Source organism: Ceraceosorus guamensis (genome assembly GCF_003144195.1).
Source record: "Ceraceosorus guamensis strain MCA 4658 unplaced genomic scaffold IE81scaffold_6, whole genome shotgun sequence".
NCBI lineage: Eukaryota > Fungi > Basidiomycota > Exobasidiomycetes > Ceraceosorales > Ceraceosoraceae > Ceraceosorus > Ceraceosorus guamensis.
The window spans coordinates 109,948-129,799 of record NW_020290001.1 but is presented as its reverse complement, the minus strand read 5'-3'; the positions used below and the strand labels follow the sequence as shown (position 1 = coordinate 129,799).

Genomic DNA, 19,852 nt, shown 5'->3' with positions numbered 1-19,852 from the left:
TTTTTTTTTTTTTTTTTTTTTTTTTTTTTTTTTTTTGGGCCAATCAAAGTGCTCAAGGTCGATGGTCATGCCTGGACCATGCACGGCACGAAGGACATCTACGACGCCCACGGCACAAAGCTATTCGTTCTGAGGAAGAAGCTCCTCTCCATGCACTTTACTGTGAGGACAAAGAGATCGGAGACGCACAAGGCCGATGCAACTCCTTTCCCCCAACGTCGAATCTCATGCTCACGCCTACTTCGCATTTCCAACAAACAGTACGAAGGCCGAGACCCTTCGAGTGAAGAGGTGCTCTTCACCGTCAAGTCGTCCTTTTCGTTTGGCACCAAGCTGCACGTCAACTTCAAGAACCGTGCTTCGGGTCAAGGCGAAAATGTCGAGCTAACGCTCAAGGGTGATTGGTTTGATCGCAAAGCCGAAATCACCACGTCCGACGGCATCCCAGTTGCTCGAATCGGCAGGAGCTTTGTCAATGTCGGCCAACTCTTCTTTGACCAGCAAACTTACTTCTTGAGCTGCGCAGCTGGCGTCGACATCTCTTTGCTCCTCGCCATCGCCGTCTGTCTGGACGAGAAGTCAAACGAGGAGAAGCACGGTTGAAGGCAGCGGAGCGCGCACTTTAGGCAGCCCCCTGCAAGCTTCCTACCGACTCGATTTCACACCCTTGCATTTGGAAGAGGACCATCGAATTGAAATGCGAACCAAGCCTTGACGCAGTGCAAGGGAATCCAGAAGTGTATGGGTCCGGGTATGGAAAGAATGTGCATCAAGGCTTCTGCGTATGTACAGTGCTTTGAAGAAGTGAGCGTGGATTATGAGGAGGGTAAATTGAGAGATTCACATTCGAGCCCACTATTTCTTGCTCCGCACGCTGTTGCTGCGCCCGACCACTTGCAGACCAGCAGGAAGAGGTACGGAAGCGTTGTATCCATGATTCTCGGTCTTTTTGCTCTTCTTTTTCTTAGGAGACTCCGTCTCATTTCCTTTGCCTTTCGAAGACGAGCCGACGATGCCGGTAGCCTTGCCCAGATGACGACTTGCGCTTCCGAACGCTTTGCGCGCGCTCGCGTACGAGTCTAGTCCATCGCCTTCGTCAGAACTAGAGTCGTCGGCAGCGGGTCGAGCATCCAGTCTAGAGGACCAGGAAGCGCGCTGTCTGGCTGGCGTGGAGTCCTCGAGATGGACTGGTTGGTAGTCGGCGGCACTCCTCATAGAGTCGGAAATACGCGGCGGAGCAGTGGGTGGAGGGGCGATGCGGGGAAGGGAGCCGACAAGGGACGAACCAGGCGCACGCGCTTGGGCTCGCGATAGGTAGTCTTGCGCTTCAACCCCAGGCGTTGGCGTCTCTGGCGGCAGCTTAACGTCAGGCGCCATGCGGACCGACTTGCGCCTGCTCACGCCAGAGCCCTCCACAGTGGAGGTGTCTGAGGTCGCAACGTTGACCGGGGGTGCAGCAAGTGTGCTTGAAGGAGCGATCGGCACAGCATTGGCGATAGTGGAAGTGACAGATGCATTGGGTTGCGGCAGTCCCGCGTGCTGCAACGCGCCAGGACCAGGCTCGGTCCCTAATGCGCTGCTGCTTGTATCAGCATGCAGTGGTGTACCTCCTGAGGAGTACGTCCTGCTTGGGGTTAGCCGTTTCCTCTCCACAGTCTGGCGAGTCACCCCTTCGGGTTGGCCCTGGTGCACCCCGGGAGGATGTTGGGCTTGAACGAGATCATCTGTCGTCTCGGGGGCAGGGGTATTGAAGAAGTTCTCGAGTGCTGCGGCTTCACCAGGAGTGAAGAACGCCTGATTGTCCGAAAAGCCAGGTGTAGAGCCGCGGCGATCAGCCAAGGTGGGGCCATTACCTGCAATATCCACACGGAAAGGCTCGCTTTGCGGCATGTCAATCTGGGGCAACTCGACACCCCGGCGAGAAGAAGGGCTGAGCACTTTGTCTGAAGACGCTACGCCAGGCGCTCCGACGCCAGGTAGCTCCCCAAGGCTACCGCTTCCATCGAAGCGGTCGTCCTGTCCAAGGCTCAACTCGGCGCCTGTCGCAGTAGATCCAACTGGCGAGCTCTGGGAGACCTCTGGCAGGCGGGGAGCCGCGGGCGATGCAGTGCGTTGCGCAGCAGCATTGGCAGTGGCGCTTTGGAGCAGACTGGTCGCAAGAGGGGGCGCTGATGGCACCGGCGGCATTTGAGGACGCACTGCAGCTGAAGATGCGTTTGAGAGACTACCTGACCTGCTCAAACCCGAAGGGACCTTGAGCGCTGGCTTCAGAGGTGGGCTCATGGTGCGACTAGGCTGAGGCACATGAAGCGGTGGCTCTACCTCGCTCTGGGTTGTGGACGTCGACTCCTTCTGCGCTCGGCGCGGCGTGGGGGAGCTCAATGGTGGACCAGAGGGAGCACTCGCAGCGGCAGCTTTGGGTACTACACCAACTTGAGCAGCAATTTCGGCCGCCGTCTTTCCGGTGAGGCTTGGAGACCCCTTGACATTTTGACTTGGCTTCTCGTCAGGATGCTTGGCGACCCAAGAGCTCGTCGTGTACTTTCCTTGAGGGTCTTGAGGACTGAAAGCGCCGAGAGCGCCGCTAGCATTAGCGGTCCCACCCCCTTCGCGGTGGGCTGGCAGGATGCTACCGCGCTTCTTTCCCTTCGACTCTCGCACGGTTCCTGAAGCGCTAGAGCGTATCGAGTCTCCACGGGCCAGACTAGCAACGTCTCGACGTACAGAGGGAGTGACGCTGCCACTGCGACTCAGACCTGAACCGACCGCGCCGGGCACAACCATGCTGCTTGGTCGCGACGCAGCAGGGCCGGATGAGTACGCGGTGCGTGTCGGAGCAGTGCCGATCTCGCTCCCAGTCTCTGGGTTTGCTTTGCTCTTCTTCTTCTTCTTCTTGGTCTTCTCGCCGGGCGTCAGCGTAGCATTCGACGCATTGGCGTTGGCATTGCCTGCGATGCCTGCACCGATGACACTCAGGCGAGCTGCCTCTTTGATTCGTGCTTCCTCCTCCATCTGATTCGTGCTGAGCGGACCAGCGTTGACGCTGTGTTGGCGACGTAGACTCATGCGTTTCGCCACCTTGGCTGACACGCCCCCCAAATCGCTTGAAGCTTTCTCGTCGTTGCGCCAGAGTGGACGATCTCGGTTGACGTGTCGGACTAGATTCTTGGGATTCTCTTCATCGTCCGAGCTAGCATTCTCGGCACCCGCACGAGGCGCTCCTGGCAGGGGGCGAAGCAGGCTTTGTCGACGAGATGGGCCTTGACTATTCCGCAGCGCGGCGTCTGTGCGCGTATCCCACCCTGCGCCAGACCGTTGACTACCCTGAGCCTGAGTTTTGGCTTGAGATGGCGGATGACTAGGCATTGGCTCGCCCTTGACATCCGTCTTGAAGAGCTTGCCAACACGGCCGAAGAAGCTGCTGCCTCGCTTTGCGCCTGGCCGAGAGCTGCCTTTTGCGGTAGCCTCATCATCGCTCGACGCATTCCTACGTGCCGTGCGGGACTCTGGCCGAGCCTGCCAGCCGCCTCCGCGATGCTGATGTGTTGGTGCGCCCTCCGATGAAGAGTCATCCCCACCTGGCGCGTCGCTTCGCGGGTACAGGCGGGGTGCTGTCGGCACAGCACCAAGGTTCGTGCCATCCAGATTCAAGCGCGGGGCAGTCGGAACAGCAGGCATTGGCACAATGTTTAAGTCGTGCTCGCGTGCTGGAATAGGTGCCGCATTCGCTCGCTGAGTGGGTCGATCTTTCTTGGGGACCGATGGAGCAGACCCCTTGGCGGCACTCCCGTTCAGAGACGCGCTAGAGCCATTGATTGGCTTGACTTTCGAGGACTGAGCAGGGGGCATGAACGGCTGCGCTGTGGCTCCCACATTGGCGTCAAGTCTGTGTGGAGGGGGTAGGGTTGACGAGTGCGCGCCACCACCCTCGTGCCTGTCGGCGTTACGGTGTGCCTGTTGCCAACCCTCTTCGTCGTCGCTGTCATCGCTTGCCTGGAGTGCGTCAACGGGACCGCGCTCCCTATCTTCATCCTCGCCAATGTCATTGAATCGGTTGGCATAGCTATTCACGCCCGTATTTCCAGGCCTGTTCGTCTGCGATGCGGACTGTGATGGGGTGACACTGTTGTTTTCGAAGGCGGGATGGTTGTGTCGAGACTCTGCGCGAGTTGAAGGGGCAAGGAAGGACGATGAGCCCGGCAAGCTTGCTGATTCAAGCGAGCGCTAGGGATGCGCCAGGCAGCATCTCTACTCACCCTCTACACCCTCTGGCCCGTCTCCGTATTGATTCCAGCTATTGATGCTGTCATTGCGCCCGTGCTGCCCGTTTCCGTAACCGATGCCGGAATTGGTGGGCTGGTACACATCGCTAGAGTCAAAGTCGTTGAGCAGGAGAATGGCGGACTTGGCCGCGTCCACCATGGCAGCACCAGCGTCTCCCATGGTCTTGCAGCGCAAGGTCAGGGCCTCCTTGAACGTTCTTCTCTTGACGCCGACCAGAGCAGCTTCTTCGAATTGCAGCACTTCCTCGCATGCGCTCAATTCTCGCTGGGCGTGAGCGACTTTTTCAGCCCTCTCTTCTGGTGAGCGCTTGCTGCTTGAGCTTGCCTTGGAAGCCTTGATCAATCTGCCCACAAGAATGTCGCGATCTCGCACGACGTTGCGGATGCTGGCTTCCCGATCGGCTACATCTTTGAGCGCGGTGCGGTAGCCCTCGATTGCGCTTACGTGCGTCTCTTGCACATCTGCCGCATTGTCGAAGAGTCCTGCAAGCTGAGCGGAAGCTTCAGCAATATCTGGCGCTTCGGCCGTGCCCCATGCAGTTAGCGCAGAGGCGGCAGTGTGCGCAGAGCCAACGGCAGAGGAGAGGTGATTGATGTAGTTTCGCTCGGTCTTGATCAAGTTGGTCAGCAGTCGCGAGTCTGTGGTCGTTGTCGTATGCGGCCGCGAGAGTGAGGAGGGAAGTAGGGAGGTCATCGCGCTGCGCTGAGGCCGAGCGCGGGGAAGCACAGTGCTAAGGACTCGAGAGCAACCTCAACAAGTCTGTGCACGCGAAGCCTGCGCTGTTTTGGAGGTTGATTGAGAAGAAAGAGTTGGCGACCGCCTCTGATGCGGATGGTCTGCCGTGCGACGATTGTGTTGCGCGACGATGGAAGGCGTTAAGCAAAGTTGTGGTCCTCGCGTGGCATGGCCCGGCTTTGCTGACCGCAACGACACTTTGCGCAGCACGGTGACGACGTTGCTTTGGGCCTGCTTTGGGCGATGATGAGATCTGCTGGATGCTTGTTCTTAGCTCAGAATCAGCAGCACGAGACGGGTGCACGCAGCCGGGCTCTCATCGCGCTTCTCTGCGCGCGCGCACTCGTGAACTGTCTTTAGCCACGCGCGTTTGCTTGATCTGGCTTAATTCAGCATCCCCGCACGTTGCACCGTTGCTTGCCTAGACCCATATAGACTCTTCTGCTGGTCTGCCCAGACGTGCTGACTCGTGACTGTGACTTAATTCACGCGGCGCGCGTGCGATCGATGCATATGAAGCTGGCGATCAGCATTGCGCCGTTTGCGCGACCATGCAGTCAAGCCACGCATGTGGAGGGCAGGTGGGCCAGACTCAAAGACTGCAAATATCGCGCACATTCTTGACTCATTCAATTAAATGTATGCACACCGGCAGAGCAAGTCAAAGTAGAGCTGCATTTATACTTGCGATTGATAGAACATCCAAATCAAGAATATATCACAACTTGTATACCGGCATGTGGATGCATGCGCAGGATCGGCACCGCGGACGCAGCATCTGGAGCTTCGTGCCCTAAATTGCACACTCACAGACTTGAGATCGTTTGGCGCTGAATCTTGAATATGGCGATGGGACACCAGCCGCCCGCTAACTGACGCCGGGCCGCCGATGCCGTGGGGAGCGCTGCACGCATGGTGATCTGCTACGGGGTGAAGAGGTATACGTGCTGGTCAACTAATTGAATGAATGCAGAGGTAACTAACTCCCTTCCAATGCGTGAATATACCTCGAACGTGCCTATATCTGTCTGTTGTACCTCGCTGCCTCTCGGCGCATTCTTGATCGTCCTACGGATCAAATGCCGAGCGCGTCTTTACACAATCAGAACGCAAAACGACAATATGAGAGCATCCAAGCCACTCGTTCTACCTCAAAGCACTCAGCAACGGAGTTGGAGGGAGAGTCACGGCCTCACAGCTCGCTGCTCACACAAGACTCGCCACGATCTCCCTTCACGGTCAAGCCTTTGGTCGCATCATTTCGTGTGATCGAATCCATGTTGACTAGCTCACTGCGTCCGAGTGTGAGACGAGTCGGACATGTATATTTGCAGGCAAGCTCCATCAGACGCGTCGATCCATTCATGGTTATGAGACGGGCCGCTGCTTGCATGCCACGATCGTGCTGAAGGTGGCTTTGGTGTGCCAGCAGCAGCAGCAACAGGAGCTCGGCACGGTCTAGAGTATGACGAACATCACTCGATTATGATCGAGAGTTTTGCGCTCCCGATGGCACGCTCGACACGCCCTTTGGAGATTCGATCTGCGTCGGGTGGGGGGAGCCCCTGCGCAAGTTGCTCGCTTCACTCTTTGCTACTCCATCCACAATTCGGCTGCACGTTCACTCCACTGACTCGCGTGGTTCCGAACGGAAGGGTGTGCTTGCATTCAGCGCCAACAGTGACGGCGTGGGCTTCCTCGTAGGTATAAAACAACAGCAACTAAGCGCGTCGGATACGGTCCTGATCTATCAGCGCAGCACATCTCACAGAGTTACTCTGCTCCAGAAGGCGCCGTTTGCCTTAGATTGCCTATGCTACCTCCATAGAGTGTCAAGGTCCATAGTTGACCCGCCTTGGCACCGCAAGGCCGTCGCTCGGCTTCATAAACCCGTCGTGACCATCTCAAGGCTGCTTTCTCCGTTCAGCATACCGTACGGGGCAAGCGATCCTTGGGCTCCAGTCGGAAGAATGAAGAATGACTCTCGCTGCAACGTTCGTGATTTGGTTCCGGCAAGGATCCCCCAGCGTCCCATTCGTTCCTGTCCGAACGTGATCAGACCACATTCGAGCGGCAGAATGAGCGGTAAGAGGGCCTTGAGCAGTGATGGAGTCGTGTTGACGAGACTTGAACATTGTCATTCGGTAGGCGGCCGATGCGATTTCTCAAGATTGGGGGGCGATGTCGTCGCCAAAGGGTAGAAAGATGAGGTTCTCATGATAGATGGTGGGTTTCGCTCGCATCAGTACACGCGATTGGGGAGGGGGCCTGGCGCTTCGACGAATCGTCCCGCTTTCTGATGGGTAGTCACGAACACCTTACGGCAGCATCCAAGGATCAGCTAGGCGAACTTCGCGGCCGAACACGCATCTGATTCTCTGCGATGAGATTCGCCAAGCGATTTAGGGTCCCACTCTTCTTATCGCGCACCATGCCAAGTGCGCGCTAGGCAAGGCTCGAGATTTCACGTGTAAGACTTGGTGACCAAATCCTGCCACACATCTTGCGGCTTTGTTACACACTCGTCGTGTCTCGGCATGTAGAAGTGTGATTGGCCAAACGCGGAGCATTGAGAGCGCTTCTAATGGCTGCACGGGCGGTCACTTTAGTGTGAATCCCCAATTTTGACCAGGTGACTCTGCTGCATATGAGGTCTTGGCGATGAACCCATTGCACGTGTCAAGACGACGAATACACAGCTAGACTTGCGCATGTGAGATCGCTCCATGCCCCAGAGTCACGAGTCACAACAGTGATTGTCCACGCTGATGATCCAGACGTTCCTCGGACTCCGCCATACGGTGAGCACGGGTATATGCGATGCTGTACGGCGGACGATCAAGCATTCATTGACACCATCGTGACGTCGTGGATCTTGAGTCTGAGGCGTGAATCGATTAACGCCCCTTTCCAAGCCTGCCACACGCCGGACCCTGCGCCAGTGCGGGTGACGTGACAGCCAGACAGACGTGTGACCTGGTGCTTGCATTCTGATTCTGATCCATCCTCGCGCAAGATGGAGTCCTCGGCGATGTCTTACCAGACTTTACTTTCATGCAGTTCTGATCGACCCGGCGCCTCGTGCTACGTCGTGCGGGGATCGCGGAGCAAGAAGGACCATTCGAAGTTCTCGCTGCAGCGAGCGTCCTTCCAGACCTGGGGGATCCGCACATCCACGATTGTTCAAGCCCATTGTGATTCTTGATTCATGTGATTCTCCATCGCCGAAGGTGTTGATGTAAGCGCTGATGATGATGCGCGCGCAGCTAGGACAGTCTTGCGGCCGCCACACAACGGCAGCACAAGCTTGACCTTAATTCGCTTGTTCCAAAGAGCCGGTTTAGGTGTACCAAGAACAGCTCAAGACCTTGGCTTGCCTTATCTTTGACGCTTATCGGGCGACCGCCTCTGAGGCACTTCAAGAGTCTGTCGAGTCAGCACTGCCGTTGCATTCATTCACCTTCCCAATCCGCGTGATTGAAGCAACGACTGCCGGAACGCGCGCTGTTCGCTTGCATCTGTTCGCTGCAGCTGCAGAATGCGAATGAATCACTCCGACAGCCCCCCGACTTTGCATCGCTGCGGCTGCTTTTGCTGTCGAGGTGCACCATCATCCATCTGCTGCTGCTCGTTGCATGCATGCACGTCGTTGCAGCATGGCCCCCATCCAGGAACGGCCGGCAGACGGCAAGGAGCAAAAAGGTGCAGCTGGACCGCATACACCGCGCAAGTCACTCGCTCAACACACGCTGTTGCATGCACGCATGTTCAGTCTGGGCGAATGAAATTTCAATCCTTATCAGTAGGCATTTCGACCAACGAGCAGCACGCATGCACCCATCCGACTTTGACAGCCGCATGATGCGCTCGCCCCATCAGACCCCCCTTGATCCCCATATGAAGGACTGCAGTATATACCGGTAGACAATTTCTGTGTGGCTTCTTGGCTTATGCACGCTAATCAGCGCACCGGACACTTTCCAGATGGAAAGACAGAAAGAGGAGGAAACAGACAGGTCGGAGAGCGCTACAACTCATGGCCGTTCGGCTTACTGTAGCTAGGCAGACCCCTGATCTGTGGACCGCTCCGCTTCCTCAACCGCTTCCGCCCGCGCAAGCCGACAGCCGGGTTGTTCGTCTTGCCGCCGCGGGCCCGTGCTTGGTCGTCGCTCATGCTGCTGTTTCCCGGTGCCCGATGTTGGCCCAGCAAGGACGGAGTTGCGTGAGAAAGCTTGATTTCCAGGCACGTAAAAGCGTAAATTGGTCGGTCCAGCGCCTGTGGATTGGTCGAGCTGCGCGCTGATGCGCCACGACGCATGTGTGTTGCCGTCTGAGTTTTGGGCCAAGCCAAGATAGCATAGCCGCACCGCACCTCGCTCTATCGTCCCTCGAACTCGCCCCTCACTCTTGTGACTTCTCTCTACGGTCTCAGATGCTTCACTGAAGAGCGTCGGCAGCAGCACTCTGACTGTGTCGCCCTCTTTCTCTCTTGCCCCCCCCCTACCTGCTTCTCAGCTCTTCCCTTTCCAGTTCTCTCCTTACACGCGTTCTGCCAAGAAGTTTTGGGTGGTCGCGAGTCCTTTTTTGGCTGCGCACATTGAGCAGCACACTGCTCGGCAAGTGATAACCGCAAGCCACGGCTCGGAATTGCTCATAAGCAGGCGATTGCAGACGCCCATCTCTACTCTGGCTCACCCCCTCCCCTCGTCTCCACATCGACCATCTCCCTTTCCTACTCTCCTCTCACTCTCCTCTTCCCTCCCATCTTTTACCTAACATTTCGACTCCTTCCCACTCTGACAAGGCCACATTGAATACCGCCCACTACCCTCGCGCAATCCCACCTTCGAACTTAACGCGATGGTGAATGCAACTGTCGCCCCCGAGGGCATCTACACAACGTGAGTAACATGTCGATGGTGTCAGACCTCCTGACGTGTAGGTACCTCGAGCCACACTCTTTCGCAGCATCTGACTTTGGTCGCGTATTTACTGCCTGACTTGCAGTGCCGATGGGCAGGAGTATCTCTACAATGTCGGAGACATCTCGTGGGTCCTCACGTCAAGCGCTCTGGTCTTCATCATGATTCCCGGTCTGGGCTTCTTCTACTCCGGTCTGCTGCGCAAAAGAAGCGCTTTGAGTATGATTTGGATGTCCATGGCGGTCTTGTGAGTGCAGTTGGCCCACAGGTTGGGGCACTAGGTTGCCTCATTCTAATCGCTCGTTTCACGCATTTCCTCTGCAGTGCTGTCGTCTTCTTCGAATGGTTCTTCTGGGGCTTCTCGCTCGCCTTCTCCAAGACCGGCTCGCCCTTCATCGGTAACTTGGACCACTTTGGCTTCATGGGTGTTGACATTGGACCCTCGACCGGCTCCGACTTCATGCCCCAGTTGGTGTACGCATTCTACCAGGCCATGTTCGCGTGCATCACGCCAGTCATTGCTTGCGGTGCTTTCGCAGACCGGGCTAGGCTCGGACCCGTTCTTCTCTTTGCCTTCTGCTGGGCTACCATTGTTTACAACCCTCTGGCCTGCTGGACCTGGAACCTGTCTTCCGGCTGGCTTGCAAGCCTGGGCGCCCTCGACTTTGCGGGAGGAACACCCGTCCACATTTCCTCCGGAACAGCCGCGTTCGCGATCTCCCTATTCCTCGGCCGCAGAAAAGGATACGGCACGGACGCCCTCGCCTACAGACCTCACAACGTCGCCAACGTCATCCTCGGCACCGTCTTCCTGTTCTTCGGCTGGTTCGGTTTCAACGGCGGTAGCGCTCTTGGTGCTAACCTGCGCGCAGCAATGGCCAGCACTGTCACTGCCTTGTCCGCCTCCGTCGCCGGATTGACTTGGATGCTGCTGGACTGGCGCCTCGAGCGCAAGTGGTCCGCTGTGGGTCTCTGCAGTGGTATCATCTCTGGTCTCGTTGCCATCACTCCCGCTTCTGGATATGTCGGCGCTCCCGCTGCTGTCGCCATCGGCTTTGTGGGCGCAGTCTGCTGCAACTTTGCAACTAGTTTCAAGGGCCTCGTCGGTGTTGACGATGCGCTCGACATCTTCGCTGCCCACGGTGTGGGAGGCTTTGTGGGTGACATCCTCACCGCTTTCTTCGCCGACAGCCGAGTCGCTTCATTCGACGGCTCTGACCCCATCGACGGGTGAGTACTCGAAGAGTGCACATGACGCGTGTTTAAAGGCCGAGCTGATCATCCAACTTTGCCCTCATTCAGTGGATGGATCAACCGTAACTGGATCCAGCTGGGATACCAACTTGCTGATGCGACGGCAGGAATGGCGTACAGCTTCGTCGTCACTCTGATCCTCCTCTTCCTCATCGACCGCATTCCTGGTTGCCACTTCCGCGCTTCTGAGGAGGCCGAGGTCATTGGTGTCGACCTCGATCAGATCGGAGAAGAGGCCATTGTGTTCCCAGCCAACCACAGCCCTTACTCTGATGATGTGGAGCGCGCAGAGTCCAACACTCCTCACGGCAGCACGTACAAGGCCGACGAGAAGCCCTCTGCACAGCCTCAAGGCGAGGTCGTAGCAGCCTGATCAATGCTTCGCCCGCACCTCGATTGCACCTCTTCACCCCTTTACCCAGCCTTCCATACCCTTCTTGCTCGTGCTCAAAGGCGTCATCGCTTCTCCTTTGGCTCATCCGTGGTCGCGCACCGTTCTTGGTGCTCTATTCGTTCGCCTTCTCACCGATTGCCACCTCGGCGCTTGACCCCTTTACCACAAACCTGTAACGATACCGTCAGAAATTGAAAAGAATCATCATTTAGAGAGACGGACAAAATTCGTGCTTGCTGGGACCTTTGCGCTGCTGGTCTGCGTGCGTTTATAACGAGCCAGGACAGGCTGCTCGTCAGCCAGGCCAGGACGCGTCTGGCGGACGTGCTGCAATCGAGCTGCGGGGCCCGGTGCTATATAGAAGGCGGCTACCCGCAACTTGCGTTCCGAGCTCTGAGGCACGGAGCAGGTGGCAAGGCGATGGGCATTCTTGGCATTCACGGACCGCCATTCAAGATTCCATGCGGCGCTCAGCGCGGCCAGGCTCGCTCAGGCTCTCGCTGATCAGATCCCCTATTGTCGCTTCTCATCCGGCAGGGTGCCTGCCAAAATCCCGAGTTTGACGCTCCGCTGTCCTTGGTATTTGAACGTTGAGCAGGACGCTTGTCGACTTTTGTACTTTTGCCGAAGAAGGATCAGGCCGCGAGAAGGAGCAGAGTAGCAGCGATGGGCGTGCGCATCGCACTGGTGATGAACGAGACGGACGCTTTCTGCCCCAAAAGAGGTATGGCACAGCGCGGACTAAGCACCACGGCACCGCAAGATGGTCTACGCATAGATGAAATTGTATCTGGACAAGAGGTGCGGTATGGCGGACAATTGTGGACCGTATCTGTGTGCAAAAGAGACATTGTACGTCAGCACCCTGCGCCCAAGCTCAGGCGAGAGAAGCGACGTGCGCTGGTGCGCGCTGGCTCACCTCTGGGAGTTGTCGTACAATTCGAACAGAGGCACAGCTAGCAGCTTCATATTCTTGGGAACGCTCAATGTCTCTGTAACACGCAAAAAAAAAGGTCCGGTGTCAGAGGTGAGCATGAAGAAAATGCTTCTCGATGAGCGAATGAATCGCTCAGTGGGGCCACTCACTGGTTGGTGGAATCTGAACGAGAAAGAGCTTCTTGTGCTCTTTGGGTTTGGTGATGTGCGGAGGAACGTAAGGGTACTTGATAGCATCGAAGGGCACAACAAGTCAGCCGGATGCCTCGAGTGGCCCCCCTTTTATTTAACGTCTGCGCGTCAGCACAATACCTGAGCTGCTTCTTGGCCTACGCACCATGAAAGTCTCAAAATTGGGCCTCCACCACTGAGCCAAGCAATCGCCAATCTCCCAAGTCCCAGCTTCGCCCGCTTCGCCTTTGGGACCATACGAGTTGGGATCGCTAGACGTAGGCGCCAATTGACCCTCTAGGCGTGTTGAGAGACCTGAAATCTCATCCTCACCCGGTCTGAGGTAGTCTCCGGGCCTGCAAACATGTCGCGGCGCGTAGATGTCAGCAAAGCGGTGCCAATGCATGCTACTGCGAAATGGTCGCTTGAGCGCTCTCATATACCGATACCAGCCCTCTGCAGCCCTTGTGTGAGCAGCACAATAGTCACCTTCCACTGCCTTGCCATACTCACAGTTTGAAAAAGGCGTTGGCGATCTGCAGCATCAGAACGTGTGGATGACCGTGCTCGTGCACCACCAGGATAGCCTCCACCGTCCTCCTCATGCCCATGTCCTCATAATTGTTCTGAAGTCTCTGCAGTCTAGCCGCTACGCTCGGATCTTCTTCTGGCTGCGAATCCTTGGTTGTGAAGGTGAAGGATGAGAGCGGATGAAGGGTCAGGGTCGTCTGTGTGGCCATGTTGAACCGCTTGATCGTGAGAGGACTGGAATGCTTTGTCTGATTGCGCTTGGCGAATGCTCGTGAATGGCAAAGAGGTCGGCCAAAGTCTGGCTTGAGGTGTGCGGTCGATAGATGGACCCGCAGTGGGTGTGTGGATGTCTAGGATGAGGAGCGACAGTCACGAGTCGTGAAGCGCTGATGATGGAGTCGCGACTTGCACATACAATAAATATGCTCTTCAAATGACATGTTTGGCTTGAGCGCAGCACTTCTTCTTGCACGTGACGAGGATCGCACACACGATTCAAGATTGAGGTGCATGCTGTGCGCTAGCCGCCATGGCTTGACTCGTGACTTTTGAGTTGACGCGCGGCCGGAGCTTCGCAATCGGTGCTGTACGTGTGCCGTGTGCTTTGATAACAAAAATGCACGCAGGTCCCGGCGGTCAAAGCTGTGGAGTGGAGCTGGGCAGCTGTGCAGCTGCTGATGCACCCCAAAGGGTCTCCCTGCATCAGCTACAAGCGCGCGTTGTCATCATGTCCAGCAGCAGCTGAGCTCAGCTCCAAGCAACATCATTGCTGCCCCTGGCCCAACATGTGACCAACTTATCAGGATCGCCTCTACTCCGAACCGTGTGCACTGCTTGGATCCTGCAATGCCGGCCGAGCTAATTCTGCTTGGCCACCATCACTCCTTCTGCTGCGCAAGTGAGCAATTGCACATACCATCCCGGTGTTGCGTTGATCGCCGGACTTGACGGATGGAGCTCATGCAGCGGTCTTAGCATTCTTACTTGCTGTTCGGCAAGCTCCTATTGTCGTCCCTCTTTCGCATTCGAGACCGTTGGACTATCCAGCCTCGCACTGCGACAGCGCTGTCATCTCTGTGCACACCCCGTTCCGCCACCTCGCCACCCGCCACGCGCCATCTAGACCTTTCTCGATGGCTCCTCCATTGCATCCACATACACTTCGACTTTGCCAGCAATTTCAACGATGTCGATGATGATGATGCAGGTCCAAGGCTTCGTTGCGCTGCATCAGCAAGATTCGAATTTTGCAGATGTGCTCGGAGCTTTTCTGCCGTTTGCTGTGTTACTGCTGGCAATCTCGGCCTCCCTCGTGCCGGCATCCAGGTTGCCCAGCTGGCTCAAGCTCGTCCTTTTCGACTTTGTCACCGACGAGGACTTGGAAGAAGCGGGAGTGGCGAGGTACTACGAGAGTCTCCGCGCGCAAGCCGATGCAGCGGAAGTCGAGGAGCACGATGCGGACGAAGAGCTCAGCAGCGAGACTCAAGCTCTCCTCTCGCCTACTGCCACATCAGCACCTGTAAAGGACCGCAGTGACATTGTCACAATTCTGCGGCCCAGCTTTGCCCGTACGGCAGCCCTCTTCGGTTTGGCTACCGCGCAGCTCTGCTGGGTCGCTGGAGGAGCAGCTTATGCAGGAGCACTGACAGCAAGCAGTCGAAATTCGTCGGGCATCACTCCTTCTGCAGTCCTGCGCATCATCGTCTGGAGCTTCGTGCTGCTTCGACTCCTGCTCAAACCACCAGCATCTCCTCCCTACGATGTCGTCGCCATCACCTTTTCGAGTCTGGTCGGCGCAACTCTATGTGCAGCTCAACAGCTGCTTGTTGAGGATCAGGGCGAGACCAAGACACTAAGCATCTTTGGCGATGCGATCTCGGTGGCGTTGCTGCTTGCGCTTCTGCTGCAGCTCAGCGCGCTGCCCCTCAGCACATTGCGGCTAAAGGGGACCAGAGGCAGAGCAGTGGCGCTGGAGGACTCTGCCACGTTGGCTTCATGGGTGACCTTCAGCTGGCTGACTCCGCTGATTCAGCAAGGCTCGAGGCGAGACTTGGACGATGTCGACGTGCCTGACGTCAGCGCGAGCATGCAATCGAGCCTGCTGCTGTCCAAGATTCTCAAAATGCAGGGCTCGTTGCTGAAGAGGTGCTGGCGCGCCAATGCACACGACGTGGTGATTGATGCGTAAGTCGATTACCCAATGTGCGCGCGCCTTGGCCAAGCAGACGAGCTCATCAGTCTTTGACCGCTTCCTCCCCCACATTTGCACGCGACAGGTGCTTGACCTTCGTGTCTGCCGCGCTTTCCATTGCCGGTCCATACTTCCTCAAGCGCATCCTGGAAGCAATTCAGGCTGCCGACGTCGCCAGCGGTGGTACGGGGCGCGTTCCAAAGTCCGCGTATGCCCTGCCCCTGGCTGCCTTCTTCGCGGCTGTGTGCAAAAGTCAAAGCGATGTGCAGCACCTTTTCGCTGGTCGACGTGCTGGCGTCCGCGTGCGCGGCGAGCTGATCTCTCAGATCTATCACAAGGCCCTCAAGACGCGCGCCATGTCCGCGGGACGGACAGAGGTCGAAGCGAGTTTGCCAGGCGTAGTGGATAAGATGAGCATGCGGGATCGTAGAAAGAGCAAAGGCAGCTCCAAAAATGTACCGCCGGACCAGCAACAACCGGCGGGCAAGGATTTGGGGGCCATCGTATCACTCATGGCAGTTGATTCCCAAAAGATCAGTCAGCTCGTGTCCGGTGCGTACTTTCTGTACTCGAGCCCCGTGGAAATTTTGGTCGCCAGCATCTTTCTGTACCGCCTCCTAGGTTGGTCAGCGGCCGTTGGCTTCTCCGTCCTCCTGGTCTCTACGCCTCTACAGTCATATCTGACTCGCAGAGCGATGCATATTACGCGAGAGCTTGGCCAAGCTCGAGATCGAAGGACTGCCCTCATCGCCGAGCTGTATGCAGCCCTTAGACCTGTGCGCTACTTCGCGCAAGAAGAACAGTGGACGCAGCGCGTCCGAGATGCGCGAGAGGTGGAGCTGCAATTGCTCAAGAAACGTCAAGTGCTGAGCGCTGGCATTGCTGTGCTATGGGCTGCCGTCCCTGCCGCCATCACGACGATCTCCTTCTTGACCTACATTCGTACCGGGAACCGTCTTGGCATTGAGGTGGCTTTCCCAGCCATTCAAACCATCTCTGCTATGCGCGCAGCGTTGAGCATCTTACCAGTCTACATCACAAACTTGCTCAATGCGGGCGTCTCCATGGAGCGTATCGAAACTTACCTCGCCGCCGACGAGGTGCCGGAGTGGGTCTCCACCTTAGAAGCGAGCCACTCTCCAGTCGTTACGAGCGGCAAGCTCGGATTCAAGCAGGCCACCCTCAGCTGGGAGAAAGCGGACATCACAGAGCCCGTTCGCGAGGCAGAGCCTCGACAATTACATAAACAGGCGCTCCTTGCGCGCGCTGTGCAGAGAATCAGAGGTCAACGAGACAAGGCTGGAGAGACTGCGCCTCTTTTGCCTGGCGACGGCGCCCTGCAGCCACCGACGGGAATAGATGGGTACGACTCAGGAGCCGCGACGCCAATTTCACCCTTTGCGCTCGAAGCTTTGGACGTCATGTTCCCTCAAGGCAAGCTGTCTTTGGTGTGTGGTCCGACTGCAAGTGGCAAGAGCTCGATGCTCGCTGCTCTCTTGGGCGAGATGGAGATTCGCGAGGGCGATGTCTTCTTGCCCAAAGAAGCTGGAAGAGTACTACAGGGTGGCTTGATATCCAGCGTTGCTTTCGCAGCCCAGAGACCGTGGCTTCAACATGCGACTGTGCGGGAGAATATTCTTTTCGGAGCCCCATTTGAGGCGGATAGGTACGAGATGGTGTTGGAGTGCTGTGCGTTGAAGCCCGACTTGGTGCTTCTACCAGCTGGAGACGAGTCGGAAGTTGGAGAAGGTGGATTGGTCCTTTCGGGCGGTCAGCGAGCTCGAGTAGCTCTGGCAAGAGCGATGTACTCGCGTTCCGCCACTGTACTCCTCGATGATATCCTCAGCGCTCTCGACGCGCAAACCTCCAAGCAGGTGGTCACGACGTGCCTCAATGGCCCGCTTCTGGAAGGTCGCACTTGCATCATTGTCTCGCATCATGGTGGGTGTCGGTCGCCAGATTCTCACGAGATCTCGAGAACTGATCACCCTCTTCCGTCCACACAAAACAGTGGAGCTCGTATTGTCAATACCTTGCGCCCTCGTGGTTAAGATGAGCCACGGCCGCATCGAGGCTCAGGGAACCCCAGAGGAACTGCGGGAGCAGGGTCATCTGGCTGCTATCAAGGCGGAAGAAGCTGCTGAAAGCATCGAGCAGGATTTGCAAGCACCGATCACTGGAGCCCAGCAGTTGGAGCCAGAGGGCTTGCCCGCCGCCGCACCTTCTGTGCCTGCCCTCAACGTTGGAGGCAGCCTAGGCAACGCCGCAGCCCTGGCCGTCGAAGTGCGTAGCAGGCGCGAGCGAGGCAAGCTCGTGGAAAAGGAACGGAGGGCGAAAGGGGCGATGAAAGTGCAGGTGTATGTCACTTATCTTGCAGCTTATGGATCGATCACTGTCGCGCTGGCTCTGCTTGCTCTAGTATCTCGGCAGACCTTTGATACGGGGGAAAAGTTTTACCTCAGCTTTTGGGGCAGCTCATACAGCACCAAGGCAACGAGCGCTGCATTCGCAGTCGCAGCGGCCCCGCAGCAGGCAATCTCCTTCCTATTCAGTTCCGTTGGAGAAGGCATTACAGGCTTCCATGCTCTAACCTACTTAGCGTCCGACCTGCAACTGGGTCAAGTAGGTGCATCGGCGCTACCGCCTGCCAACGAAAATGTTTGGCCATACCTCGGAGGCTTTATCGCCATCCAGGTCGCAGGCTCAGCATGCCTATGCTTGTTGATACTGATTAACCAATCCGGTGGACGAAATGCTGCACGAGCACTCTTCATTCAGGCTCTGGAGACATTAATGCGCGCGACGTCGAGGCACATCGACATGACGCCCAAGGGAAGAGTGCTCAACACTCTCAGCAAAGACGTCGGACAGGTGGATGAAAGCGTGCACGACACGATGCAAGCCATGGCGGGATACATAATTGGTCTTGTGACCTCTCTGGGTGTCATCACTCTCACTTTGCCTTTCATGCTGATCCCGAGCGCGCTCTTGGCCTATGCGAATTATAAGGTGGCGATTGGATATGTTCGTACTGCTCGTTCCCTCAGGCGGATCGAGTCCACTAGTCGATCTCCACTCATCTCGAGCTTCAGCGAGCTGCTGTCGGGCCTGGACACTGTCCGCGCATTTTGCGCCGAGCGACGATTGCTTGGCAAATTCCTTCAGCGACTGGATCATACGCAGAGCGCATTTCACTACTTTTGGATGTGCAACAGACATTCTCTGTTACGTCTGGATGTCCTTGGTGCTCTCGGTATTATGGGCGCGTCCATGACCGCGCTGGCAGGAGGCATTCCGGCTGGCCTGGCTGGTGTGGCTCTGAGCATGGCATCCTCCACCACAATGGCCATTTATTGGCTTTCGAGGTACATCACTTCTCTCGAGCAGGATGCCAACTCGCTCGAGAGGCTGCAGGATCTCATCACATTGACTCCAATGGAGGCATCAGCAGTGATCGAGAGCAACAGACCGCCCGCTTCGTGGCCCTCGAAGGGTGCCATCGAAGTGCGCAATCTGTCCCTGCAGTACGCGCCAGAGCTGGATCCCGTGCTGCACAAGGTGACTTTCACTGTGCAGCCTGGCGAGAAGATCGGGGTGGTGGGCAGGACCGGAAGCGGCAAGTCCACGCTTGCGCTCGCCCTCTTTAGGCACCTGGAGTACATGCCGGGGTCTCAGATCCTGATCGATGGCATAGACGTCTCTGCCATTGGTCTGCGGGATCTTCGATCGAGGCTAACAATCATCCCACAAGATCCCACGCTTTTTACCGGGACTGTGCGCTCGAATCTAGATCCATTCAACGAGCACTCTGACGAAGCCTGCATCGAGGCTCTCCACCGCGTTCATCTCCGCACCACCCCACCGGTCTCCCAACCCGCCAGCAGGATGACGAGTCGATACAACACGCTCAGGCGCAGACCCAGTGCTCTGGACGGCTCGTTTGCGAGTGCAGAGGACGACAGCGGCACGCCGGGTGTAGACGGGGAGGACGAAGATGAGAGGAGCTTCGTCACCCTTGATTCTCCAATTGCCGATGGCGGCACAAATCTGAGTCAAGGCCAGCGCCAGCTCATTGCCATGGCAAGGGCACTGCTACGCGCGGGCAAGGTGATCATCATGGATGAAGCCTCTTCCTCGGTCGATTTTACCACAGATGAAGCTATTCAAAGCGCCGTTCAAGATGGGTTCAAGCACTCTACCGTGCTGACCATCGCCCACAGGCTTTCTACCGTCGTCGGCTACGACCGGATTCTGGTGATGGACGCCGGTCGTGTTGCGGAGTACGACACGCCTGCGGCGCTACTGTCCAAGACGGAAGGCCTTTTCAAGAGCCTCTGCGAAAAGAGCGGCGATTATCGACAGCTGCGGCAGGTCGCTGAAGAGGCCGCGGAAGCGAGACGAAGCAGGCAAGACTGAAGTTGTGCGTCAACGCAC

General features: G+C 57.0%; 5 protein-coding genes across 5 annotated transcripts in view; 3 read left to right on the top strand and 2 right to left on the bottom strand.

Moving 5' to 3' along the window:
* IE81DRAFT_320361 (hypothetical protein) overlaps positions 1–853 on the top strand; it is a 1,612-nt gene extending 759 nt beyond the window's left edge. The window contains exons 4-5 of the mRNA XM_025513002.1: positions 50–162; positions 262–853. Coding sequence (XP_025372349.1) covers positions 50–162; positions 262–603 — 455 coding nt within the window. The 3' untranslated portion in view covers positions 604–853. The remainder of the gene's footprint in view (positions 1–49; positions 163–261) is intronic.
* Positions 674–5,315, bottom strand: IE81DRAFT_320360 (hypothetical protein). Its single transcript, XM_025513001.1, has 2 exons — positions 4,257–5,315; positions 674–4,160 (listed from the first exon to the last, which is right to left on the bottom strand). The coding sequence occupies exons 1-2, from the start codon at positions 4,975–4,977 to the stop codon at positions 856–858; spliced, it is 4,026 nt and encodes a 1,341-aa protein (XP_025372348.1). The 5' UTR covers positions 4,978–5,315; the 3' UTR covers positions 674–855.
* Positions 5,316–9,423: 4,108 nt separating this feature from the next.
* IE81DRAFT_320359 (putative high affinity ammonium transporter) lies at positions 9,424–11,808 on the top strand. The gene is made up of 4 exons (XM_025513000.1): positions 9,424–9,920; positions 10,027–10,188; positions 10,266–11,171; positions 11,244–11,808. Exons 1-4 carry the CDS (start codon positions 9,880–9,882, stop codon positions 11,566–11,568), a joined length of 1,434 nt encoding a protein of 477 aa, XP_025372347.1. The 5' UTR covers positions 9,424–9,879; the 3' UTR covers positions 11,569–11,808.
* A 549-nt stretch (positions 11,809–12,357) lies between these two features.
* On the bottom strand, positions 12,358–13,457 carry IE81DRAFT_309336 (cleavage and polyadenylation specificity factor, 25 kDa subunit; the record flags this gene model as incomplete). The annotated part of the gene is made up of 5 exons (XM_025512397.1): positions 13,210–13,457; positions 12,863–13,052; positions 12,695–12,751; positions 12,509–12,579; positions 12,358–12,421 (listed from the first exon to the last, which is right to left on the bottom strand). Exons 1-5 carry the CDS (start codon positions 13,434–13,436, stop codon positions 12,358–12,360), a joined length of 609 nt encoding a protein of 202 aa, XP_025372346.1. The 5' UTR covers positions 13,437–13,457.
* Positions 13,458–14,413: 956 nt separating this feature from the next.
* On the top strand, positions 14,414–19,834 carry IE81DRAFT_344880 (hypothetical protein; the record flags this gene model as incomplete). Its single annotated transcript, XM_025515857.1, has 3 exons — positions 14,414–15,411; positions 15,504–17,359; positions 17,430–19,834. The coding sequence occupies 3 exons, from the start codon at positions 14,414–14,416 to the stop codon at positions 19,832–19,834; spliced, it is 5,259 nt and encodes a 1,752-aa protein (XP_025372345.1).
* Between the last annotated feature and the right edge of the window lie 18 nt (positions 19,835–19,852).

Bases quoted from the DNA above. Each gene is read 5' to 3' on its own strand.
- IE81DRAFT_320360 (XM_025513001.1), bottom strand. From the start codon at position 4,977: ATGACCTCCCTACTTCCCTCCTCACTCTCGCGGCCGCATACGACAACG. The intron at 4,161-4,256 runs GTGAGTAGAGAT...CAACTCGCGCAG, and splicing joins CGGGCCAGAGGGTGTAGAGG to AGTCTCGACACAACCATCCC.
- IE81DRAFT_320359 (XM_025513000.1), top strand. From the start codon at position 9,880: ATGGTGAATGCAACTGTCGCCCCCGAGGGCATCTACACAAC. The intron at 9,921-10,026 runs GTGAGTAACATG...CCTGACTTGCAG, and splicing joins CCCGAGGGCATCTACACAAC to TGCCGATGGGCAGGAGTATC. The intron at 10,189-10,265 runs GTGAGTGCAGTT...TTTCCTCTGCAG, and splicing joins TGGATGTCCATGGCGGTCTT to TGCTGTCGTCTTCTTCGAAT.